Consider the following 22,418-nt stretch of genomic DNA (forward strand, 5'->3'; position numbering starts at 1 on the left):
TGGCGTGAAAAGGTAGCGTATGGGATAATGTCCTAATGTGGTGTGAAAAGGTAGTGTAATGGATAATGGCTTACTGTGGTGTGAAAAGGTAGCGTAATGGGATAATGTCCTACTGTGGTGTGAAAAGGTAGCGTAATGGGATAATGTCCTACTGTGGTGTGAAAAGGTAGTGTAATGGGATAATGTCCTACTGTGGTGTGAAAAGGTAGCGTAATGGGATAATGTCCTACTGTGGTGTGAAAAGGTAGCGTAATGGGATAATGTCCTACTGTGGTGTGAAAAGGTGACGTAATGGGATAATGTCTTACTGTGGTGTGAAAAGGTAGCATAATGGGATAATGTCTTACTGTGGTGTGAAAATGTAGTGTAATGGGATAATGTCCTACTGTGGCGTGAAAAGGTAGCGTAATGGGATAATGTCCTACTGTGGTGTGAAAAGGTAGTGTAATGGGATAATGGCTTACTGTGGTGTGAAAAGGTAGCGTAATGGGATAATGTCCTACTGTGGTGTGAAAAGGTAGCGTAATGGGATAATGTCCTACTGTGGTGTGAAAAGGTAGTGTAATGGGATAATGTCCTACTGTGGTGTGAAAAGGTAGCGTAATGGGATAATGTCCTACTGTGGTGTGAAAAGGTAGCGTAATGGGATAATGTCCTACTGTGGTGTGAAAAGGTAGCGTAATGGGATAATGTCCTACTGTGGTGTGAAAAGGTAGCGTAATGGGATAATGTCCTACTGTGGTGTGAAAAGGTAGCGTAATGGGATAATGTCTTACTGTGGTGTATATAGAATCCAATACTTTAACTAGTATGCAGTACAAATCACATTATTGTGGAAGCCTCTCCTCTAAGAGGTGATGGTAGAACACAGGTGTAATATTCCTTATTTTCTTTCTTTTTCGGCTTCAGACAAACGTTTTTAATTTCCACGTTTTTTACAACCGGAAGGTGATTATGTAACGTTATTATACAACATTATAATAAAGTTTAACACACGCTCTCAGAACGTTGTTAATTGTATTTATTGATAAGATCCCAGCTAATAATCCTACTGATCAATGCTCCAAGCAAATTGGTGAGAGCAAGGAAACAAAGACTGAAGCAAATATTTACTATGTGATTACACAATGTAACTGGCTAGAGGACTACAGGGGAGATTACACAATGTAACTGGCTAGAGGACTACAGGGGAGATTACACAATGTAACTGGCTAGAGGACTACAGGAGAGATTACACAATGTAACTGGCTAGAGGACTACAGGAGAGATTACACAATGTAACTGGCTAGAGGACTACAGGAGAGATTACACAATGTAACTGGCTAGAGGACTACAGGAGAGATTACACAATGTAGCTGGCTAGAGGACTACAGGAGAGATTACACAATGTAACTGGCTAGAGGACTACAGGGGAGATTACACAATGTAACTGGCTGGAGGACTACAGGAGAGATTACACAATGTAACTGGCTAGAGGACTACAGGGGAGATTACACAATGTAGCTGGCTAGAGGACTACAGGGGAGATTACACAATGTAACTGGCTGGAGGACTACAGGAAGGCAAAATATGGATGAGCTGTTCTCAATGGAAGGGTTCTGGAATATTCTCTCTTGTCAAGACGAGGTGTGACCGTGAGTACACCATAGTCATCTACCTCGGTGGAAACGACTTGGAACACATAAAGGGGACAGCCCTTTGTGCATCAGGAGAGAGCTGATTTGGAAGCAGTCATCCAAATGTTTCCCGGGGCAACGGTGATCTGCTCTGACATCACACAGTGGGAGGAGTTGGATTTTTTCATTGGAGGAGGACATCAACAAGCACTTAGAGATGGTCCAGTGGGAGGAGGACATCAACAAGCCCATAAGAGATGGTCCAGTGGGAGGAGGACATCAACAAGCCCATAGAGATGGTCCAGTGGGAGGAGGACATCAACAAGCCCATAGAGATGGTCCAGTGGGAGGAGGACATCAACAAGCCCATAGAGATGGTCCAGAGGGAGGAGGACATCAACAAGCCCATAGAGATGGTCCAGTGGGAGGAGGACATCAACAAGCCCATAGAGACGGTCCAGTGGGAGGAGGACATCAACAAGCCCATAGAGATGGTCCAGTGGGAGGAGGACATTAACAAGCCCATAGAGACGGTCCAGTGGGAGGAGTACATCAACAAGCCCATAGAGATGGTCCAGTGGGAGGAGGACATCAACAAGCCCATAGAGATGGTCCAGTGAGAGGAGGACATCAACAAGCCCATAGAGACGGTCCAGTGGGAGGAGGACAGCTAGGTGGCTAACGTTAGCTAGGCTAGGGGTTAGGGTTGGGAGTGAGGTTAAAGGTTTAAGTTTAGGAGTTACGTTAAAGGGTTTTAAGGTTAGAGCTAGGGGAAGGGTTAGCTAACATGCTAAGTAGTTAAAAAGTAGTAAGTAGTTGAAACGTTGGTAATGCTAAGTTGTCCATGATGAGACTCGAACATTCAACTTTTGGGTTGCTAGACATTTGCATTATACACCCATCCTTCCACCCCGACCAACCACCCTCGTTTTGGCCTTAAAATAAAAATGTTCCGATTTCTGAAGTAAATCTCTATCTGTAATGTAAATGTTATAGAAGGGTCCAGATTATTGCTTGTTGTTGATTTGTTTTTTGAGAAATTTACCCCGGCCGTGATTCACTTCCTCATTGCTCGTTGTACAGTATCAGGGCACGCAAAATACAAAATGAAGCTCTAAAAACACCTAAATACGTACTTTTAGAAATGGACACTCTCTCAGTATAGTGATATAGGTCAAGGACATTCACTAGTTTATTTGTGCTCATTTGTTAGTGCTCCGATTACACGCAAGAGTCTAGATCAGCAGTGTACACGTGATGACTTCAGCTTTATGCAAAAAACCTATCTGAGAAAATATAGCCTTGCAGCTTTGCTCGCATGCTGGTTAACCAACTAGCCAAAGTTAGCGCTCATCTGACTGGTATAACGTTACGTTAGCTAGCTAGCTATCCAACTAACTGCTCAAAACAAAACCACATTCATTGGCTAGCTACATTTATTTGCCTGTGAGTTAGCTAGCTAACTTTAAGCTGACTGGTGTTAGATAGCTACAGAGGCTAGCTGCTGGACTTTGTACAAGCAAGCTAACGTTAGCTACGTAACATTAACTAGTTAGCTACCTAGCTAATCAAAAATATCTGTTTGCATTTAATGGTTAACCTCAACTTGAATAACAACATATAGCTAGCTATATGTTGAGGCTTCGGTTTGTTCCATACACATCTTATGACTGGCAGCATGGTGCAAGCAGCTGGGTTGTTGCCGAGTAACCAACCTATTGTTAGAACTCTGAGTTTCGGCTAAAAAAGCATTGTCAGAAATGCTACAAAATGGTAGCTCATCATTGGTTCTTAACGGACAGGAATTAGAATGTGAGAGTGATAAATTATACATTTAATAAAAAACTACAAACTTAGTCAATACTGTATTTTTTTAAGTCCAATGGTCACTTTATGGACGCTATAGTCTCTCTTTAATCCGACGTCTAGGATTTGAGCTAAATTGGCGCGAGAAATATATTGCTAACGACCCTGATAAAAAAAAAAAAAGAGGCAGAGACTTTTCAGCTTGTAGCTTTTTATTGGCTGACAGGACCTGAGCAAAATAAAATAGATTTATACAGAGAGTTGTAGTGTTTTTGTTTGCACAGCATATTTGAAGCAGCAGCCCTCAACCCAGGTCTTTAAGGCTCTCCTGAGGAACTCGGGGAAAATTAATGAGCTCATCGTGCCATTTGGGGGACCGAGTCCCAAATGGCACTTTTATGCCCTACACAGTGCACTACTTTTGACCAGAGCCCAACGGGGCTATATAGGATATAGAGTATCAATTGGGACAAAGCCATGATCCTTCAGGTCCTTAAGAGCAGCAAAGGTAAATAAAATAAAAACTTGAATCTGAAAAAAGGTTCCGTACTGTAGCTGAACTGTAAATCAAACTGCAGTAATGGAGGGTTTATAAGATTATTTCATTTTATTTTCATGAAGTTTCAAGTCGAAACGTCTGTGGGGTGGAAAAACATGTACGTAATGTATAATGTGTATACACTAAGTTTCAATGATGTGAGGGGTTTTTAAAACCCTGTCCGGGAATATTAATTTGGAGTTCAAATCACTCATTTAAAAGAGGACATCTTCACAGACTATACCTGCAGGTGGGTTGGGGTTTGGTGACAGACATTGCATTCCAAATGGCACTGAATATTTAGTGCACTACTATATAGGGGATAGGGTGCAGGACCCTGGCCCTGGTCAAATGCACTATATAGGACCATGAAACTCAACTCTGGACCTCAAAGCCAGTTCCACTGTGTGCTTTTTCTTCATTGTTTCCCTGTAATCAATGACTGATTTAGACCTGCAATGAATTACCAGGTAGAACAGAAAACCAACAGGCTCCGGGTACTAGTATGGTCAGAGTTGAACACAGGGAATAGTAGGGTGCCATGTGGGACTCATACTGTCCCTACCTGCATGATCCTTCGGTCCTGGTCTGAGACGGTGAGAGCCTTTTGTAGCTGGGAGGTCTGCTCCTGCACGGCTCCTACAGTGGCACTACTGTCACTGAGAGAGGTGGACAACCCCTGGAGCTGCTCTCTCAGCTGGCCCTCCTGGATAGAGTGACGGAGGGATTGGTGGGTGGGTGGAGGGAGGGAGGGAGGGCGGGTGGGATGAAGGAAGGGCGGGGTGGGTGGGAGGAGTGAGGGAGCGAATGAGGGATGGAGGAGAAGGAGGGAGGGAGGGGTGGAGGGAGGGTGGGCAGGAGGGATTGGTGGGTGGGTGGATAAATGTATTAACTAACAAGGATAACACAATAAAGTAAATTACTTATTTCCACAGTGGTGCCTTTCCTGCAATCAAACGACCAAAGCGCCCTCTAGTGGTCTCATGGGTGGAATGTTATTACAATTTTTAATACATCATTAAATCCGGTGTTTCTATGTCAACATATTTTGTTATATTTCAGTCTTCTGTCATACTGTCTTCTGTACTATATCTGACATGGTACAGGAGTCTTCTTTTAAGTCCATAACCATTTGTGTGAGGTGTATACTTTGGCTTCCCAGTAGATTTGTTTAAGACTACCACGAAACACTCTGTGTGACCCTGATTTAGCCCACTGCAGTAAAATGTTATAACGCTCCGTCCATAAAGGGGACATTATCAGAAGCAGAACATATGCACGGTCCAGTACAGTACATACCTGGAGCTCAGCCCAGGCCAGGGCCGTAGCCAGCCGCTCCTCGTTCACCCTCAGCCCAGCCGCCCGGTCCTCAGTCACCCCCAGCTCTCTCCTCAGCTCCGCTAGCCTTTTCATTGGATTTATTTGACAATTTAAAAAACCACAATTCAACAACCCATTTGGATACAATGCATTTAAAATGATTGAGGATAACAACAAAACAAAATAGACAGAAAGAGGACTGGCCACCCCTCAGAGCCTGGTTCCTCTCTAGGTTTCTTCCTAGGTTTTGGCCTTTCTAGGGAGTTTTTCCCAGCCACCGTGCTTCTACACCTGCCTTGCTTGCTGTTTGGGGTTTTAGGCTGGGTTTCTGTACAGCACTTTGAGACATCTGCTGATGTACGAAGGGCTTTATAAATACATTTGATTTGATTTGATGGCCGTACAAACAATTAGTAATAATACTGGATAGTTTTAGAAAGTTCTGGAACTCAACTTTCTGATATAAATAGTTATACATTGCTGAGGTGTCCTCACTTTGGAGGACATAAGCTCAAGTACATAGTACAAATATTATGAAAATATTAAATATCATATATGATGCAGTCCCTATTTAACAAAAGTGGGGGGGGGGGCTTGAAATAACTAAAATTATAAATTATAAAGTATAGTAACAATCAAAACAACTTATTATATTAATTTACCTTTCTTATACCTGTAAAATAAATATGAACCAACTTAGTGACAGCCTGATATTGACACCATTTCATATAACTGGTGACAGAGACTTTTCTGCTAAACGTCCTCTGAGAGACGCAGAATCACCATTCAAATGTACGCAGGACTCGTCCGTCTTTGACCAAGACAAAGTGGTCTTGTTTCAAATCTACAAAAAAAAAAATATTGACTTTTTTTCATGTTGAGAGCTCTAAATCCATCCGAGAACATCACAGTGAAACTACTATTGTTGCATTTGCTAGACTCTCTCGTTGCATATGCTCACAGACACAGGAAATTGTCTGGATAGGCCAGAAATGTGTGACATGTCGCTTCCTATGCAAATTAACGATTTCCTGTGTCTGTGAATCTCACAGCTGTGCTTGCAATAGTGTATATGAATGGGGACAACCAGCGCTTTTAGGGAGTTTAAAGCAACTGATGTTGCGCCATTCACAGAGCGTGTTGTACACAGAAATATCCGTCGGAACTGATTCAGAACCGCTCAAAGTTCCCTAACGTTTAACGGACTTAACGTTTAAGAGGATTTATTATTTCCATCGTGGTCCTCTTGTTTTGGCTGACAGGAAAAGGCTTCCCTGATAGTGATAACTATCACGTAACAATAATATAAACACCAGATTGTAAATACAGGAAAACAATTACCTCTCCCCCAGGGCTGCCACCTCTCCTTCCAGCTCGGCTGTCCTCCGCTGTGCCCGCTGCAGCTCTCCCTCTAGGGTCCTCTGGGTGAGCTCCAGGCGAGATGCCCGGCTTTCCGCTGTCTCCAGGGCCTCCTTCAGCCTCTGACGCTCCCCCTCACAGCGAGCCTCCCCGGCCCGGGAACGATCCAGCTTCTCCTGGAACTCAGACAGTCAGTCAGTTGGTCAGTCAGTCAGTCAGTCAGTCAGTCAGTCAGTCAGTCAGTCAGTCAGTCAGTCAGTCAGTCAGTCAGTCAGTCAGTCAGTCCGTCAACACTCAGTCAACACTCAGCCAGCCAGCCAGCCAGCCAGCCAGTCAGTCAGTCAGTCAGTCAGTCAGTCAGTCAGTCAGTCAGTCAGTCAGTCAGTCAGTCAGTCAGTCAGTCAGTCCGTCTGTCAGTCAGTCAGTCCGTCAACACTCAGTCAGTTTAATCAGTCAATAGTCAGTCAGTCATTCAATCAATCAATGAAATGTAACATTTGTCACGTTGTGTCCCCAGACCCCCCACCCGTGCTCAGTCAATAAATATCAAAGGAAAGAAACATAGAATATTAAACAGCGTTAGGTTGGATCTCTCTCTCAGCCCGGTTAGTTAACGGTACCTGCAGTGTCCTACTATTAGCTTCAGCGGTCTGCAGACTGGTCTTGAGTTTAACTCCTTCCTCTGCCAGGCTCTTCCTGTCCCTGTCCCCTCGCCGTGTCACTTCCTCCTGCAGGGAGAGGGAGGTCTGAGCCCCGTACAGCTGCTCCGACACCTCTCTCTTCCCTGGTAAACACACAGACAGAGAGATCTGGTAAACACACAGACAGAGAGATCTGAGCCCTGTACAGCCTCTCCCTTCCCTGGTAAAACACACAGACAGAGAGATCTGAGCCCTGTACAGCTGCTCCGACACCTCTCTCTTCCCTGGTAAACACACAGACAGAGAGATCTGGTAAACACACAGACAGAGAGATCTGAGCCCTGTACAGCTGCTCCGACACCTCTCTCTTCCCTGGTAAACACACAGACAGAGAGATCTGGTAAACACACAGACAGAGAGATCTGGTAAACACACAGACAGAGAGATCTGAGCCCTGTACAGCTGCTCCGACACCTCTCTCTTCCCTGGTAAACACACAGACAGAGAGATCTGGTAAACACACAGACAGAGAGATCTGGTAAACACACAGGCAGAGAGATCTGGTAAAACACACAGACAGAGAGATCTGGTAAACACACAGACAGAGAGATCTGGTAAACACACAGACAGAGAGATCTGGTAAAACACACAGACAGAGAGATCTGGTAAAACACACAGACAGAGAGATCTGAGCCCTGTACAGCCTCTCCCTTCCCTGGACAACACACAGAGACGACCCACTACACAATACAAATAAAGTCTCCTTTTTTTTAACCATTTCTGAGCATCTATTTAGATAGTCCCATATGCCATTGGTTTGCTCATGGATTTCAGTTTGTATTGACTGCTATGTGGATGGAAATAAACCTCAACTTGACCTGAAACACAGTACCATTCGGTCCTCAAAATGTGTACCGTATCAGGCCTTGCTCTCTCACCCTCCTCCAGGCCCTTCAGGGCTTTGGTCAACTGTTGCAGCCTAGTGCCTGACTTGTCCTGGCTGGTCTGTAGCTCAGCCACTTGCCGGGTTAGACTGGTCACTTGGGCCTTAGCTTCGTCCTGCAAGGGGAGAGGAACCGACCCTTTAGTCGCTCATTAACAACGTGATCACGACGTAGATTCAAAAGCAGCCTATGGTTCTATGAAAAGCATTTACAGAAAATTATATCATGCGATAATATTGTGATGATTTGACTGTTTTATGCGGGAAACGATTGGTCCAATTTGCAATCCTCGCATAATATGCAGGGATTGTTGATTTAGCTATAACAACAACAAAAAAATTGCGATCGTGGAATCCTGGAAGGACTGGACTCTATCAGTACTGAGGACATCTCCTGTGCTAGTTCCTGCTTTAAAAGTACTGAGTGACGCTACAGCCACACGTGTCACAGTACCCTGTGTCTCTTTGTGTCTTTGAGTTCCTGGTGGAAGTCCCTGAGAGCGCTCTGTACCGCGTCCACATCCAGCTCCCCCTCATCACTACAGGATAGGAAGGACATAGGACCTCTCGGGGATGTGCTGGTTTCACCTGTTACATTTAGAGATGCACACCAACTCACTGAGACACTGATTTATAAAAAAAAAAAAATGTTTACATTATTATTTTATGTTATGTTAGCTTAACACCAGAATCAATGTCATTAGCAGTCATTACAAAGAGTGGCGGTCCGTTCTACGGTATTAGTGAGTGACCATCATACCCTTCACAGGTGAGCGACTTCTCCAGGGTGAGGGGCTGCGTCCTCTGGACCCAGGGGTCTGTGAGCGTCCGTTGCGGCCTATCCCGAGGGTTCGTCTCAGGGCAGAGGTCAGCCCGACCAGCCTGTGCTCCAGCTCCCTGCGTTGGGCTTCCCCGTGTCCTAGCTGCTCCTCCAGCCCTTGAACACGGCCATCTGCCAGGCTAACACGCAGGGTGAGCTCCCTTACCTGGGGAAGGGTTGGGAAGCATTGGTTAGCATGTGGTTAGCATTGGAGGTCACACAACAAAGTGTTGCATTGTGGTTGTTAGAGACAGTTGCTAGAGCAGTTGCTGTGGGTTGATGGGCGAGACCAGAGAACTAGTATAGACCAGAGAACTAGCCAAACGTGTAGATAGGGTATGTCATATTTCATTGAACGTAACAAAAAAGACACTTGCACATGTGCAGATACTTGGCTAATGCTAATGGCTAATGGCTAATGCTGTTGCTCTTCATCTGTGTATCGTAGGGCGCCGCTATAGTTAGCATGATGGCTAAGTGTGACATGTATTCCTATGGGAAATGCTAACTCACCGTCTTAGTAATACGTATCTTTACCTGAGTAGACTGCTCCTCTAGCGCCACCACTAATTTTGAGGTCTCTTCGCAGTGGAGGAGGAGACTCTGTTGAAGCCCCGCCTCTCTCTCCGCTAGCACTTCCCTCATCTGACGCGCCGCGTCCTCCAGCTCCAAAATACGACGCTGCAGCCCGGAGGCCTGATGGAGGAATACAGGAAATAGAGAGAAGAGAGGGGCGTTATGGGAAGGATTTTTAGACATTGTCTAAATGCACTTGAAATACCTTTTATAACTACAAATGAAAAGCTGAAAAAAACCTGAAATAAGTCAAAAATGTGGCAAGGCATTAACTGTTTTTCCTGAATGAAAAAAATATTTTATTTGGGGCAAATCCAATACAACACATTACTGAGTACCACTCTCCATATTTTCAAGCATGGTGGTGGCTGCATCATGTTATGGGTATGGCTATAATCGTTAAGGACTGGGGAGTTTTTCAGGATAAAAAAGAAACAGAATAGAGATAAGTACAGGCAACATCCTAGAGGAAAACCTGGTTCAGTTTGCTTTCCACCAGACACCGGGAGATTAATGTATCTTTCAGCAGGACAATAACCTAAAACACAAGGCCAAAATCTACACTGGAGTTGCTTACCAAGAAGACGGTGAATGTTCCTGAGTGGCCGAGTTACAGTTTTGACTTAAATCTGCTTGAAATTCTATGGCAAGACCTGAAAATGGTTGTCTAGCAATGACCAACAACCAATTTGACAGAGCTTTTAGAATTTAGAAAAGAATAATGGGCAAATGAGTATCAATCCAGGTATGGAAAGCTCTTAGAGACTTACTGTCGCTGTCAAAGGTGATTCTAACATGTATTGACTTAGGGGGTTGAACACTTATCTAACAAAGATACATTAGCGTTTTATTTTTCATACAGTGAATTTGGAACCTTGACTTTTTCCTAATTTTGTTATGATGAGGAAAACAATCACCGCATTCTATAACAATCACCACATTCTATAACAATCACCGCATTCTATAACAATCACCGCATTCTATAACAATCACCACATTCTATAACAATCACCACATTCTATAACAATCACCACATTCTATAACAATCACCACATTCTATAACAATCACCACATTCTATAACAATCACCGCATTCTTATCGGCAGACACAACAGCCTTGGCTTCTCAAATGACTGCCTCGCCTGGTTCACCAACTACTTCTCAGATAGAGTTCAGTGTGTCAAATCGGAGGGCCTGTTGTCCGGACCTCTGGCAGTCTCTATGGGGGTGCACAGGGTTCAATTCTCGGGGCGACTCTTTTCTCTGTATACATCAAGGATGTCGCTCTTGCTGCTGTTGATTCTCTGATCCACCTCTATGCAGACGACACCATTCTGTATACTTCTGGTCCTTCTTTATACACTGTGCAAACAAACCTGAAAACGAGCTTCAAAGCCATACAACACTACTTCCGTGGCCTCCAACTGCTTTTAAACGCCAGTAAAACTAAGTGCATGCTCTTCAACCGATGGACAACTACAAATACCTAGGTGTCTGGTTAGACTGTAAACTCTCCTGCCAGACTCACATTAAGCATCTCCAATCCAAAATTAAATCTAGAATCGGCTTCCTATTTCGCAACAAAGCCTCCTTCACTCATGCCGCCAAACATACCCTCGTAAAACTGACTATCCTACCGATTCTTGACTTCAGCGATGTCATTTACAAAATAGCCCCCAACACTCTACTCAGCAAAGTGGATGTAGTCTATCACAGTGCCATCCATTTTATCACCAAAGCCCCATATACTACCCACCACTGCGACCTGTATGCTCTCGTTGGCTGGCCCTCACTACATATCCGTCACCAAAGCCACTGGCTCCAGGTCATCTATAAGTCTTTGCTAGGTAAAGCCCCGCCTTATCTCAGCTCACTGGTCACCATAGCAACACCCACCCGTAGCATGCGCTCCAGCAGGTATATTTCCCTGGTCATCCCCAAAGCCAACACCTCCTTTGGCCACCTTTCCTTCCAGTTCTCTGCTGCCAATGACTGGAACGAATTGCAAAAATCTCTGAAGCTGGAGTCTTATATCTCCCTCTCTAACTTTAAGCATCAGCTGTCAGAGCAGCTTACCGATCACTGTACCTGTACACAGCCCATCTCTAAATAGCCCATCCAACTACCTCATCCCCATATATTCACTACCCTCTTGCTCTTTTGCACCCCAGTATCTCTACTTGCACATCATCTTCTGCACATCTATCACTCCAGTATTAATGCTAAATTGTAATTATTTTCGCCACTATGGCCTATTTATTGCCTACCTCCCTAATCTTCTACATTTGCACACACTGTACATAGATTTTTCTATTGTGTTATTGACTGTACGTTTGTTTATGTGTAACTCTGTGTTGTTGTTTTTGTCACACTGCTATGCTTTATCTTGGCCAGGTCGCAGTTGTAAATGAGAACTTGTTCTCAACTGGCCTACCTGGTTAAATAAAGGTTAAAATAAAATAAATAAATAAAATATACACAATACCCCATAATGACAAAGCAAAAACTGTTTTTATTTTATTTATGCTAATTTATATATTAAAAAAAAACTTAAATATTACATTTACATAAGTCTTCAGACCCTTTACTCTCAACCCGGCACAGTCAAAAGAGAACCGGCCTCCCCTCAGAGCCTGGTTCCTCTCTAGGTTTCTTCCTAGGTTCCTGCCTGTCTAGGGAGTTTTTCCTAGCCACCGTGCTTCTACACCTGCATTGCTTGCTGTTTGGAGTTTTAGGCTGGGATTCTGTACAGCACTTTGTGACATCGGCTGATGTAAAAAGGGCTTTATAAATACATTTGATTGATTGATTGTTGAAGCACCTTTGGCAGCGATTACAGCATCGAGTCTTCTTGGGTATGATGCTACAAGCTTGGCACACCTGTATTTTGGGAGTTTCTCCCGTTCTTCTCTGCAGATCCTCTCAAGCTCTGTCAGGTTGGATGGGGAGCGTCGCTTCACAGCTATTTTCAGGTCTCTCCAGAGATGTTCGATCGGGTTCAATTCCGGCCTCTGGCTGGGTCACTCAAGGTCATTCAGAGGCTTGTCCCGAAGCCACTCCTGCGTTGTCTTGGCTGTGTGCTTAGGGTTGTTGTCCTGTTGGAAAGTGAACCGTCACCCCAGTCTGAGGTCGTGAGTGCTCTGGAGCAGGTTTTCATCAAGGATCTCTCTGTACTTTGCTCTGTTCATCTATGCCTCCATCCTGACTAGTCTCCCAGTCCCTGCCACTGAAAAACATCCCTACAACATGATGCTGCCACCACCATGCTTCACTGTAGGGATGGTGCCAGGTTTCCTCCAGACGTGACGCATGGCATTCAGGCCAAAGCGTTCAATCTTGATTTCATCAGACCAGAGAATCTTGTTTCTCATGGTCTGAGAGTCTTTAGGTGCCTTTTGGCAAACTCCCAAGTGGGCTGTCATGTGCCTTTTACTGAGGAGTGGCTTCCATCTGGCCACTTTACCATAAAGGCTTTATTGACGGAGTGTTGCAGAGATGGTTGTCCTTCTGGAAGGTTCTCTCATCTCCACAGTAGAACTCTAGAGCTCTGTTAGAGTGACCATCGTGTTCTTGGTCACCTCCCTAACCAAGGCCCTCCCCCGATTGCTCAGTTTGGCCGGGCGGCCAGCTCTAGGAAGAGCCTTGGTGGTTCTAAACTTCTTCCATTTAAGAATGATGGAGGGCACTATGTTCTTGTGGACCTTCAATGCTGCAGATATTTTTTGGTACCCTTCCCCAGATCTGTGCCTCGATACAATCCTGTCTCTGAGCTCTACAGACAATTCCTTCGATCTCATGGCTTGGTTTTTGCTCTGACATGCACTGTCAACTGTGGGACCTTATATAGACAGGTGTGTGTGCCTTTCCAAATCATGTCCAATCAATTGAATTTACCACAGGTGGACTCCAATCAAGTTATAGAAACATCTCAAGGATGATCAATGGAAATAGGATGCATCTGAGCTCAATTTCGAGTCACATAGCAAAGGGTCTGAATACTGATACATTTGCATTAAATTCTAAAACCCTGTTTTTGCTTTGTTATTATGGGGTCTTGTGATGTCATTATAGGGTATTGTGATGTCATTATGGGGTCTTGTGATGTCATTATGGGGTATTGTGATGTCATTATGGGGTCTTGTGATGTCATTATGGGGTATTGTGATGTCATTATGGGGTCTTGTGTGTAGAGGAATTGCTGAGGAATTGTTATGAGGCTGTAATGTAACAAAATGTGGAAAAAGTCAAGGGAATACTTTCCGAGGTCACTTTTTTCATGTTATAATTTTACTTCCACTTTGACATTGCGGAGTAGTTTGTGTAGATTATTAATAATGAGTGAAAAGGAAATCTATTTGAATTCCACTTTGTAGCACAACAAAATTTGGAAAAAGTAAAAAGGTGTGAATACCTTGTGAAGGCTGTACACCAACAGTATGTTAAACACCAGCCAGGCTGACAAAAGGTTATTCATTGGAGAGTGACAGTAGAACATCCTCGGCCCTTCCTCCCCATACTGTCAGCACTGCACTGTCAGCACTGTACTGTCAGCACTGTACTGTCAGCACTGTACTGTCAGCACTGTACTGTCAGCACTGCACTGTCAGCACTGTACTGTCAGCACTGTACTGTCAGCACTGCACTGTCAGCACTGCACTGTCAGCACTGCACTGTCAGCACTGTACTGTCAACACTGCACTGTCAGCACTGTACTGTCAGCACTGCACTGTCAGCACTGTACTGTCAGCACTGCACTGTCAGCACTGCACTGTCAGCACTGCACTGTCAGCACTGTACTGTCAGCACCCCACTGTCAGCACTGCACTGTCAGCACTGCACTGTCAGCACTGTACTGTTAGCACTGCACTGTCAGCACTGCACTGTCAGCACCCCACTGTCAGCACTGCAGGTACTGCAGGTATTCTGCAGCTAGTTGTGGCTAGACAGGATGTTTGCTGTAGCATGTTGTTATCGAGGCTGTACAGCGGACTACTTCCTGTAAGTTACATACAGTGCAATCGGAAAGTATTCAGACCCCTTGACTTTTTCCACATTTTGTTAACTAAGTCACAGCCTTATTCTAAAATGGATTAAACAGTTTCCCCCCCCCCGCATGAACACAATATCCCATAATGACAAAGAAAAACCTTTTTTGTTTTAAATTTAATTTTAGCAAATTTATTACAAATAGAAAACAGAATTATCACATTTACCTCCTTCCTGCCCACCTTCCTGTCCTCCTTCCCCCAGCCCTGTGGGCCTCCTATGGTAACGTACCTCCTTCCTGTCCTCCTCCCCCAGCCCTGTGGGCCTCCTATGGTAACGTGCCTCCTTCCTGTCCTCCTCCCCTCAGCCCTGTGGGCCTCCTATGGTAACGTACCTCCTTCCTGTCCTCCTCCCCCAGCCCTGTGGGCCTCCTATGGTAACGTACCTCCTTCCTGTCCTCCTCCCCCAGCCCTGTGGGCCTCCTATGGTAACGTACCTCCTTCCTGTCCTCCTCCCCCAGCCCTGTGGGCCTCCTATGGTAACGTACCTCCTTCCTGTCCTCCTCCCCCAGCCCTGTGGGCCTCCTTTGGTAACGTACCTCCTTCCTGTCCTCCTCCCCCCAGCCCTGTGGGCCTCCTTTGGTAACATGCCTCCTCCCTGTCCTCCTCCCCTCAGCCCTGTGGGCCTCCTTTCGTAACGTACCTCCTTCCAGTCCTCCTTCCTGTCCTCCTCCCCAGCCCTGTGGGCCTCCTATGGTAACGTACCTCCTTCTTGTCCTCCTCCTCCAGCCTTGTGGGCCTCCTATGGTAACGTACCTCCTTCCTGTCCTCCTCCTCCAGCCCTGTGGGCCTCCTATGGTAACGTACCTCCTTCCTGTCCTCCTCCTCCAGCCCTGTGGGCCTCCTATGGTAACGTACCTCCTTCTTGTCCTCCTCCTCCAGCCCTGTGGGCCTCCTATGGTAACGTACCTCCTTCCTGTCCTCCTCCTCCTATGGTAACGTGCCTCCTTCCTGTCCTCCTCCCCTCAGCCCTGTGGGCCTCCTATGGTAATGTACCTCCTTGATGGCCGCCTCCCTGCCCGCCTCGCTCTCCAGGACTCTCTGTTTAAGACTGAAGGACTCCCTCCTCGCCTCCTCTTCCTTCACCTCCTCCTGACACACCCTGGCCTGCAGTTCTCCCATCTCCTCCCTCTGTTGGGTAGCCTCCCTCTCTAGGATCTTCACCTGAACAGGTAGAGATAGAGAATGATTAGAGTCTGAGGCAGAAGAAGAAGAAGAAGATGAAGCCCCACCTGTCTGCGTAGCTCCTGCAGCTCTCTTCGTGCCTGCAGTCGGGACTTCTCCAGCTCTCTCATGGTGCTCCTCAGCTTGGACACTTCCTGCTGCAGGGAGGTCTTACACACCTCCAGGACCACCACTTTCTGCTCCTTGTCCTCCAGGCTACGCCGCAGACTGATGGGAGATATGGAGGCAGAGACAGGGTTATAGAGGTAGATTACCGTCAAAACTATTACAAAAATACACTTTCTGCTCTTTGTCCTTAATGCTACGCCAAAGGCTGACGGAGATGGAAGCAGATACATGGAGGTAAAGTACTGTCATAATATTGAAGAAACGTGTGGTCACATTTCAAATAGTGATGCGTGGGTTGAGTCATAACCCACAATCCCCGTTGTTATACCCGCGGGAGTGGTGGGTTTAGGATGTGGATGAAGGGCCTGGGGGGTTTAGGATGTGGATGAAGGGCTGGGGGGTTTAGGATGTGGATGAAGGGGGGTTTAGGATGTGGATGAAGGGGGGTTTAGGATGTGGATGAAGGGGGGTTTAGGATGTGGATGAAGGGCCTGGGGGGTTTAGGATGTGGATGAAGGGCTGGTGGGTTTAGGATGTGGATGAAGGGGGGTTTAGGATGTGGATGAAGGGGGGTTTAGGATGTGGATGAAGGGGGGTTTAGGATGTGGATGAAGGGCTGGGGGGGTTAGGATTTGGATGAAGGGCTGGGGGGTTTAGGATGTGGATGAAGGGCCTGGGGGGTTTAGGATGTGGATAAAGGGAAGGGGGGTTTAGGATGTGGATGAAGGGCTGGGGGGTTTAGGATGTGGATGAAGGGCGGGGGGTTTAGGATGTGGATGAAGGGCAGGGGGGTTTAGGATGTGGATGAAGGGCTGGGGGGGTTTAGGATGTGGATGAAGGGCGGGGGGTTTAGGATGTGGATGAAGGGAAGGGGGGGTTTAAGGGGGGGTTTAGGATATGGATGAAGGGCCTGGGGGGTTTAGGATGTGGATGAAGGGCTGGGGGGGTTTAGGATGTGGATGAAGGGCGGGGGGTTTAGGATGTGGATGAAGGGAAGGGGGGGTTTAAGGGGGGGTTTAGGATATGGATGAAGGGCCTGGGGGGTTTAGGATGTGGATGAAGGGCGGGGGGGTTTAGGATGTGGATGAAGGGCGGGGGGTTTAGGATGTGGATGAAGGGCAGGGGGGTTTAGGATGTGGATGAAGGGCTGGGGGGGTTTAGGATGTGGATGAAGGGCGGGGGGTTTAGGATGTGGATGAAGGGCAGGGGGGTTTAGGATGTGGATGAAGGGCTGGGGGGGTTTAGGATGTGGATGAAGGGCGGGGGGTTTAGGATGTGGATGAAGGGAAGGGGGGGTTTAAGGGGGGGTTTAGGATATGGATGAAGGGCCTGGGGGGTTTAGGATGTGGATGAAGGGCTGGGGGGGTTTAGGATGTGGATGAAGGGCGGGGGGTTTAGGATGTGGATGAAGGGAAGGGGGGGTTTAAGGGGGGGTTTAGGATATGGATGAAGGGCCTGGGGGGTTTAGGATGTGGATGAAGGGCGGGGGGGTTTAGGATGTGAATGAAGAGCGGGGGGTTTAGGATGTGGATGAAGGGCAGGGGGGTTTAGGATGTGGATGAAGGGCTGGGGGGGTTTAGGATGTGGATGAAGGGCGGGGGGTTTAGGATGTGGATGAAGGGAAGGGGGGGTTTAAGGGGGGGTTTAGGATATGGATGAAGGGCCTGGGGGGTTTAGGATGTGGATGAAGGGCTGGGGGGTTTAGGATGTGGATGAAGGGCGGGGGGTTTAGGATGTGGATGAAGGGAAGGGGGGGTTTAAGGGGGGGTTTAGGATATGGATGAAGGGCCTGGGGGGTTTAGGATGTGGATGAAGGGCAGGTGGGTTTAGGATGTGGATGAAGGGCTGGGGGGTTTAGGATGTGGATGAAGGGCTGGGGGGTTTAGGATGTGGATGAAGGGCGGGGGGTTTAGGATGTGGATGAAGGGCCTGGGGGGTTTAGGATGTGGATGAAGGGAAGGGGGGTTTAGGATGTGGATGAAGGGCTGGGGGGTTTAAGGGTGGGTTTAGGATGTGGATGAAGGGCCTGGGGGGTTTAGGATGTGGATGAAGGGCCTGGGGGGTTTAGGATGTGGATGAAGGGCCGGGGGGTTTAGGATGTGGATGAAGGGCCTGGGGGGTTTAGGATGTGGATGAAGGGCCTGCGGGGTTTAGGATGTGGATGAAGGGCTGGGGGGTTTAGGATGTGGATGAAGGGCCGGGGGGGTTTAGGATGTGGATGAAGGGCCGGGGGGTTTAGCATGTGGATGAAGGGCCTGGGGGGTTTAGGATGTGGATGAAGGGCTGGGGGGTTTAGGATGTGGATGAAGGGCCGGGGGGTTTAGGATGTGGATGAAGGGCTGGGGGGTTTAGGATGTGGATGAAGGGCTGGGGGGTTTAGGATGTGGATGAAGGGCCTGGGGGGTTTAGGATGTGGATGAAGGGCCGGGGGGTTTAGGATGTGGATGAAGGGCCTGGGGGGTTTAGGATGTGGATGAAGGGCTGGGGGGGTTTAGGATGTGGATGAAGGGCCTGGGGGGTTTAGGATGTGGATGAAGGGAAGGGGGGTTTAGGATGTGGATGAAGGGCAGGTGGGTTTAGGATGTGGATAAAGGGCTGGTGGGTTTAGGATGTGGATGAAGGGCTGGGGGGTTTAGGATGTGGATGAAGGGCTGGGGGGTTTAGGATGTGGATGAAGAGCCGTGGGGTTTAGGATGTGTATGAAGGGCTGGGGGGGTTTAGGATGTGGATGAAGGGGGGTTTAGGATGTGGATGAGGGGGGTTTAGGATGTGGATGAAGGGCTGGGGGGTTTAGGATGTGGATGAAGGGGGGTTTAGGATGTGGATGAAGGGCTGGGGGGTTTAGGATGTGGATGAAGGGCTGGGGGGTTTAGGATGTGGATGAAGGGCAGGGGGGTTTAGGATGTGGATGAAGGGCAGGGGGGTTTAGGATGTGGATGAAGAGCCGGGGGGGTTAGGATGTGTATGAAGGGCTGGGGGGTTTAGGATGTGAATGAAGGGCTGGGGGGTTTAGGATGTGGATGAAGGGGGGTTTAGGATGTGGATGAAGGGATGGGGGGTATAGGATGTGGATGAAGGGAAGGGGGGTTTAGGATGTGGATGAAGGGCTGGGGGGTTTAGGATGTGGATGAAGGGCTGGGGGGTTTAGGATGTGGATGAAGGGCGGGGGGTTTAGGATGTGGATGAAGGGAAGGGGGGTTTAGGATGTGGATGAAGGGCTGGGGGGTTTAGGATGTGGATGAAGGGGGGTTTAGGATGTGGATGAAGGGATGGGGGGTATAGGATGTGGATGAAGGGAAGGGGGGTTTAGGATGTGGATGAAGGGCTGGGGGGTTTAGGATGTGGATGAAGGGCTGGGGGGTTTAGGATGTGGATGAAGGGCGGGGGGTTTAGGATGTGGATGAAGGACAGGGGGGTTTAGGATGTGGATGAAGGGCTGGGGGGTTTAGGATGTGGATGAAGGGCGGGGGGGTTTAGGATGTGGATGAAGGGGGGTTTAGGATGTGGATGAAGGGCTGGGGGGTTTAGGATGTGGATGAAGGGCCGGGGGGTTTAGGATGTGGATGAAAGGCTGGGGGGGTTTAGGATGTGGATGAAGGGCTGGGGGGTTTAGGATGTGGATGAAGGGGGGTTTAGGATGTGGATGAAGGGGGGTTTAGGATGTGGATGAAGGGCTGGGGGGGTTAGGATTTGGATGAAGGGCTGGGGGGTTTAGGATGTGGATGAAGGGCCTGGGGGGTTTAGGATGTGGATAAAGGGAAAGGGGGTTTAGGATGTGGATGAAGGGCTGGGGGGTTTAGGATGTGGATGAAGGGCGGGGGGTTTAGGATGTGGATGAAGGGCAGGGGGGTTTAGGATGTGGATGAAGGGCTGGGGGGGTTTAGGATGTGGATGAAGGGCGGGGGGTTTAGGATGTGGATGAAGGGAAGGGGGGGTTTAAGGGGGGGTTTAGGATATGGATGAAGGGCCTGGGGGTTTAGGATGTGGATGAAGGGCTGGGGGGGTTTAGGATGTGGATGAAGGGCGGGGGGTTTAGGATGTGGATGAAGGGAAGGGGGGGTTTAAGGGGGGGTTTAGGATATGGATGAAGGGCCTGGGGGGTTTAGGATGTGGATGAAGGGCGGGGGGGTTTAGGATGTGGATGAACGGCGGGGGGTTTAGGATGTGGATGAAGGGCAGGGGGGTTTAGGATGTGGATGAAGGGCTGGGGGGGTTTAGGATGTGGATGAAGGGCGGGGGGTTTAGGATGTGGATGAAGGGAAGGGGGGGTTTAAGGGGGGGTTTAGGATATGGATGAAGGGCCTGGGGGGTTTAGGATGTGGATGAAGGGCTGGGGGGGGTTAGGATGTGGATGAAGGGCGGGGGGTTTAGGATGTGGATGAAGGGAAGGGGGGGTTTAAGGGGGGGTTTAGGATGTGGATGAAGGGCCTGGGGGGTTTAGGATGTGGATGAAGGGCAGGTGGGTTTAGGATGTGGATGAAGGGCTGGGGGGTTTAGGATGTGGATGAAGGGCTGGGGGGTTTAGGATGTGGATGAAGGGCGGGGGGTTTAGGATGTGGATGAAGGGCGGGGGGGTTTAGGATGTGGATGAAGGGCCTGGGGGGTTTAGGATGTGGATGAAGGGAAGGGGGGTTTAGGATGTGGATGAAGGGCTGGGGGGTTTAAGGGTGGGTTTAGGATGTGGATGAAGGGCCTGGGGGGTTTAGATGTGGATGAAGGGCTGGGGGGTTTAGGATGTGGATGAAGGGCCGGGGGGTTTAGGATGTGGATGAAGGGCCTGGGGGGTTTAGGATGTGGATGAAGGGCTGGGGGGTTTAGGATGTGGATGAAGGGCCGGGGGGGTTTAGGATGTGGATGAAGGGCCGGGGGGTTTAGGATGTGGATGAAGGGCCTGGGGGGTTTAGGATGTGGATGAAGGGCTGGGGGGTTTAGGATGTGGATGAAGGGCCGGGGGGTTTAGGATGTGGATGAAGGGCTGGGGGGTTTAGGATGTGGATGAAGGGCTGGGGGGTTTAGGATGTGGATGAAGGGCCTGGGGGGTTTAGGATGTGGATGAAGGGCCAGGGGGTTTAGGATGTGGATGAAGGGCCTGGGGGGTTTAGGATGTGGATGAAGGGCTGGGGGGTTTAGGATGTGGATGAAGGGCCGGGGGGTTTAGGATGTGGATGAAGGGCCTGGGGGTTTAGGATGTGGATGAAGGGAAGGGGGGTTTAGGATGTGGATGAAGGGCAGGTGGGTTTAGGATGTGGATGAAGGGCTGGTGGGTTTAGGATGTGGATGAAGGGCTGGGGGGTTTAGGATGTGGATGAAGGGCTGGGGGGTTTAGGATGTGGATGAAGAGCCGTGGGGTTTAGGATGTGTATGAAGGGCTGGGGTGGTTTAGGATGTGGATGAAGGGCGGGGGGGGTTTAGGATGTGGATGAAGGGCTGGGGGGTTTAGGATGTGGACGAAGGGCAGGGGGGTTTAGGATGTGGATGAAGGGGGGTTTAGGATGTGGATGAAGGGCTGGGGGGTTTAGGATGTGGATGAAGGGCTGGGGGGTTTAGGATGTGGATGAAGGGCAGGGGGGTTTAGGATGTGGATGAAGGGCAGGGGGGTTTAGGATGTGGATGAAGAGCCGGGGGGTTAGGATGTGTATGAAGGGCTGGGCTGGTTTAGGATGTGGATGAAGGGCTTGGGTTTAGGATGTGTATGAAGGGATGGGGGGTTTAGGATGTGGATGAAGGGAGGGTTTAGGATGTGGATGAAGGGGGGTTTAGGATGTGGATGAAGGGCTGGGGGGTTTAGGATGTGGATGAAGGGCTGGGGGGTTTAGGATGTGGATGAAGGGCTGGGGGGGTTAGGATGTGGATGAAGGGCTGGGGGGTTTAGGATGTGGATGAAGGGCTGGGGGGTTTAGGATGTTGATGAAGGGCTGGGGGTTAGGATGTGGATGAAGGGTATGGGGGGTTAGATGTGGATGAAGGGCTGGGGGGTTTAGGATGTGGATGAAGGGCTGGGGGGTTTAGGATGTGGATGAAGGGCTGGGGGGTTAGGATGTGGATGAAGGGAAGGGGGTTTAGGATGTGGATGAAGGGCTGGGGGTTTAGATGTGGATGAGGGCTGGGGGTTTAGGATGTGGATGAAGGCGGGGGGGTTTAGGATGTGGATGAAGGGACAGGGGGGTTTAGGATGTGGATGAAGGGGCTGGGGGGTTTAGGATGTGGATGAAGGGCCGGGGGGTTTAGGATGTGGATGAAGGCTGGGGGTTTAGGATGTGGATGAAGGGCTGGGGGGTTTAGGATGTGGATGAAGGGCTGGGGTTTAGGATTTGGATGAAGGGCTGGGGGGTTTAGGATGTGGATTAAGGGCTGGGGGTTTTAGGATGTGGATGAAGGGGCGGGGGGTTTAGGATGTGGATGAAGGGCTGGGGGTTTAGGATGAAGGGCGGGGGGTTTAGGATGTGGATGAAGGACAGGGGG

The 22,418-nt window shown here is 48.6% G+C and overlaps 1 protein-coding gene across 1 annotated transcript; it reads right to left on the reverse strand.

Moving 5' to 3' along the window:
* Nucleotides 1-4,495: 4,495 nt before the first annotated feature.
* LOC120040602 (rootletin-like) lies at nt 4,496-16,186 on the reverse strand. The gene is made up of 10 exons (XM_038985689.1): nt 15,896-16,186; nt 15,660-15,827; nt 9,581-9,739; nt 8,984-9,209; nt 8,678-8,811; nt 8,219-8,339; nt 7,260-7,423; nt 6,622-6,815; nt 5,260-5,365; nt 4,496-4,666 (listed from the first exon to the last, which is right to left on the reverse strand). The coding sequence occupies exons 1-10, from the start codon at nt 16,184-16,186 to the stop codon at nt 4,511-4,513; spliced, it is 1,719 nt and encodes a 572-aa protein (XP_038841617.1). The 3' UTR covers nt 4,496-4,510.
* Between the last annotated feature and the right edge of the window lie 6,232 nt (nt 16,187-22,418).

This window comes from Salvelinus namaycush, unplaced genomic scaffold (genome assembly GCF_016432855.1).
Source record: "Salvelinus namaycush isolate Seneca unplaced genomic scaffold, SaNama_1.0 Scaffold3671, whole genome shotgun sequence".
NCBI classification, from domain to species: Eukaryota; Metazoa; Chordata; class Actinopteri; order Salmoniformes; family Salmonidae; genus Salvelinus; species Salvelinus namaycush.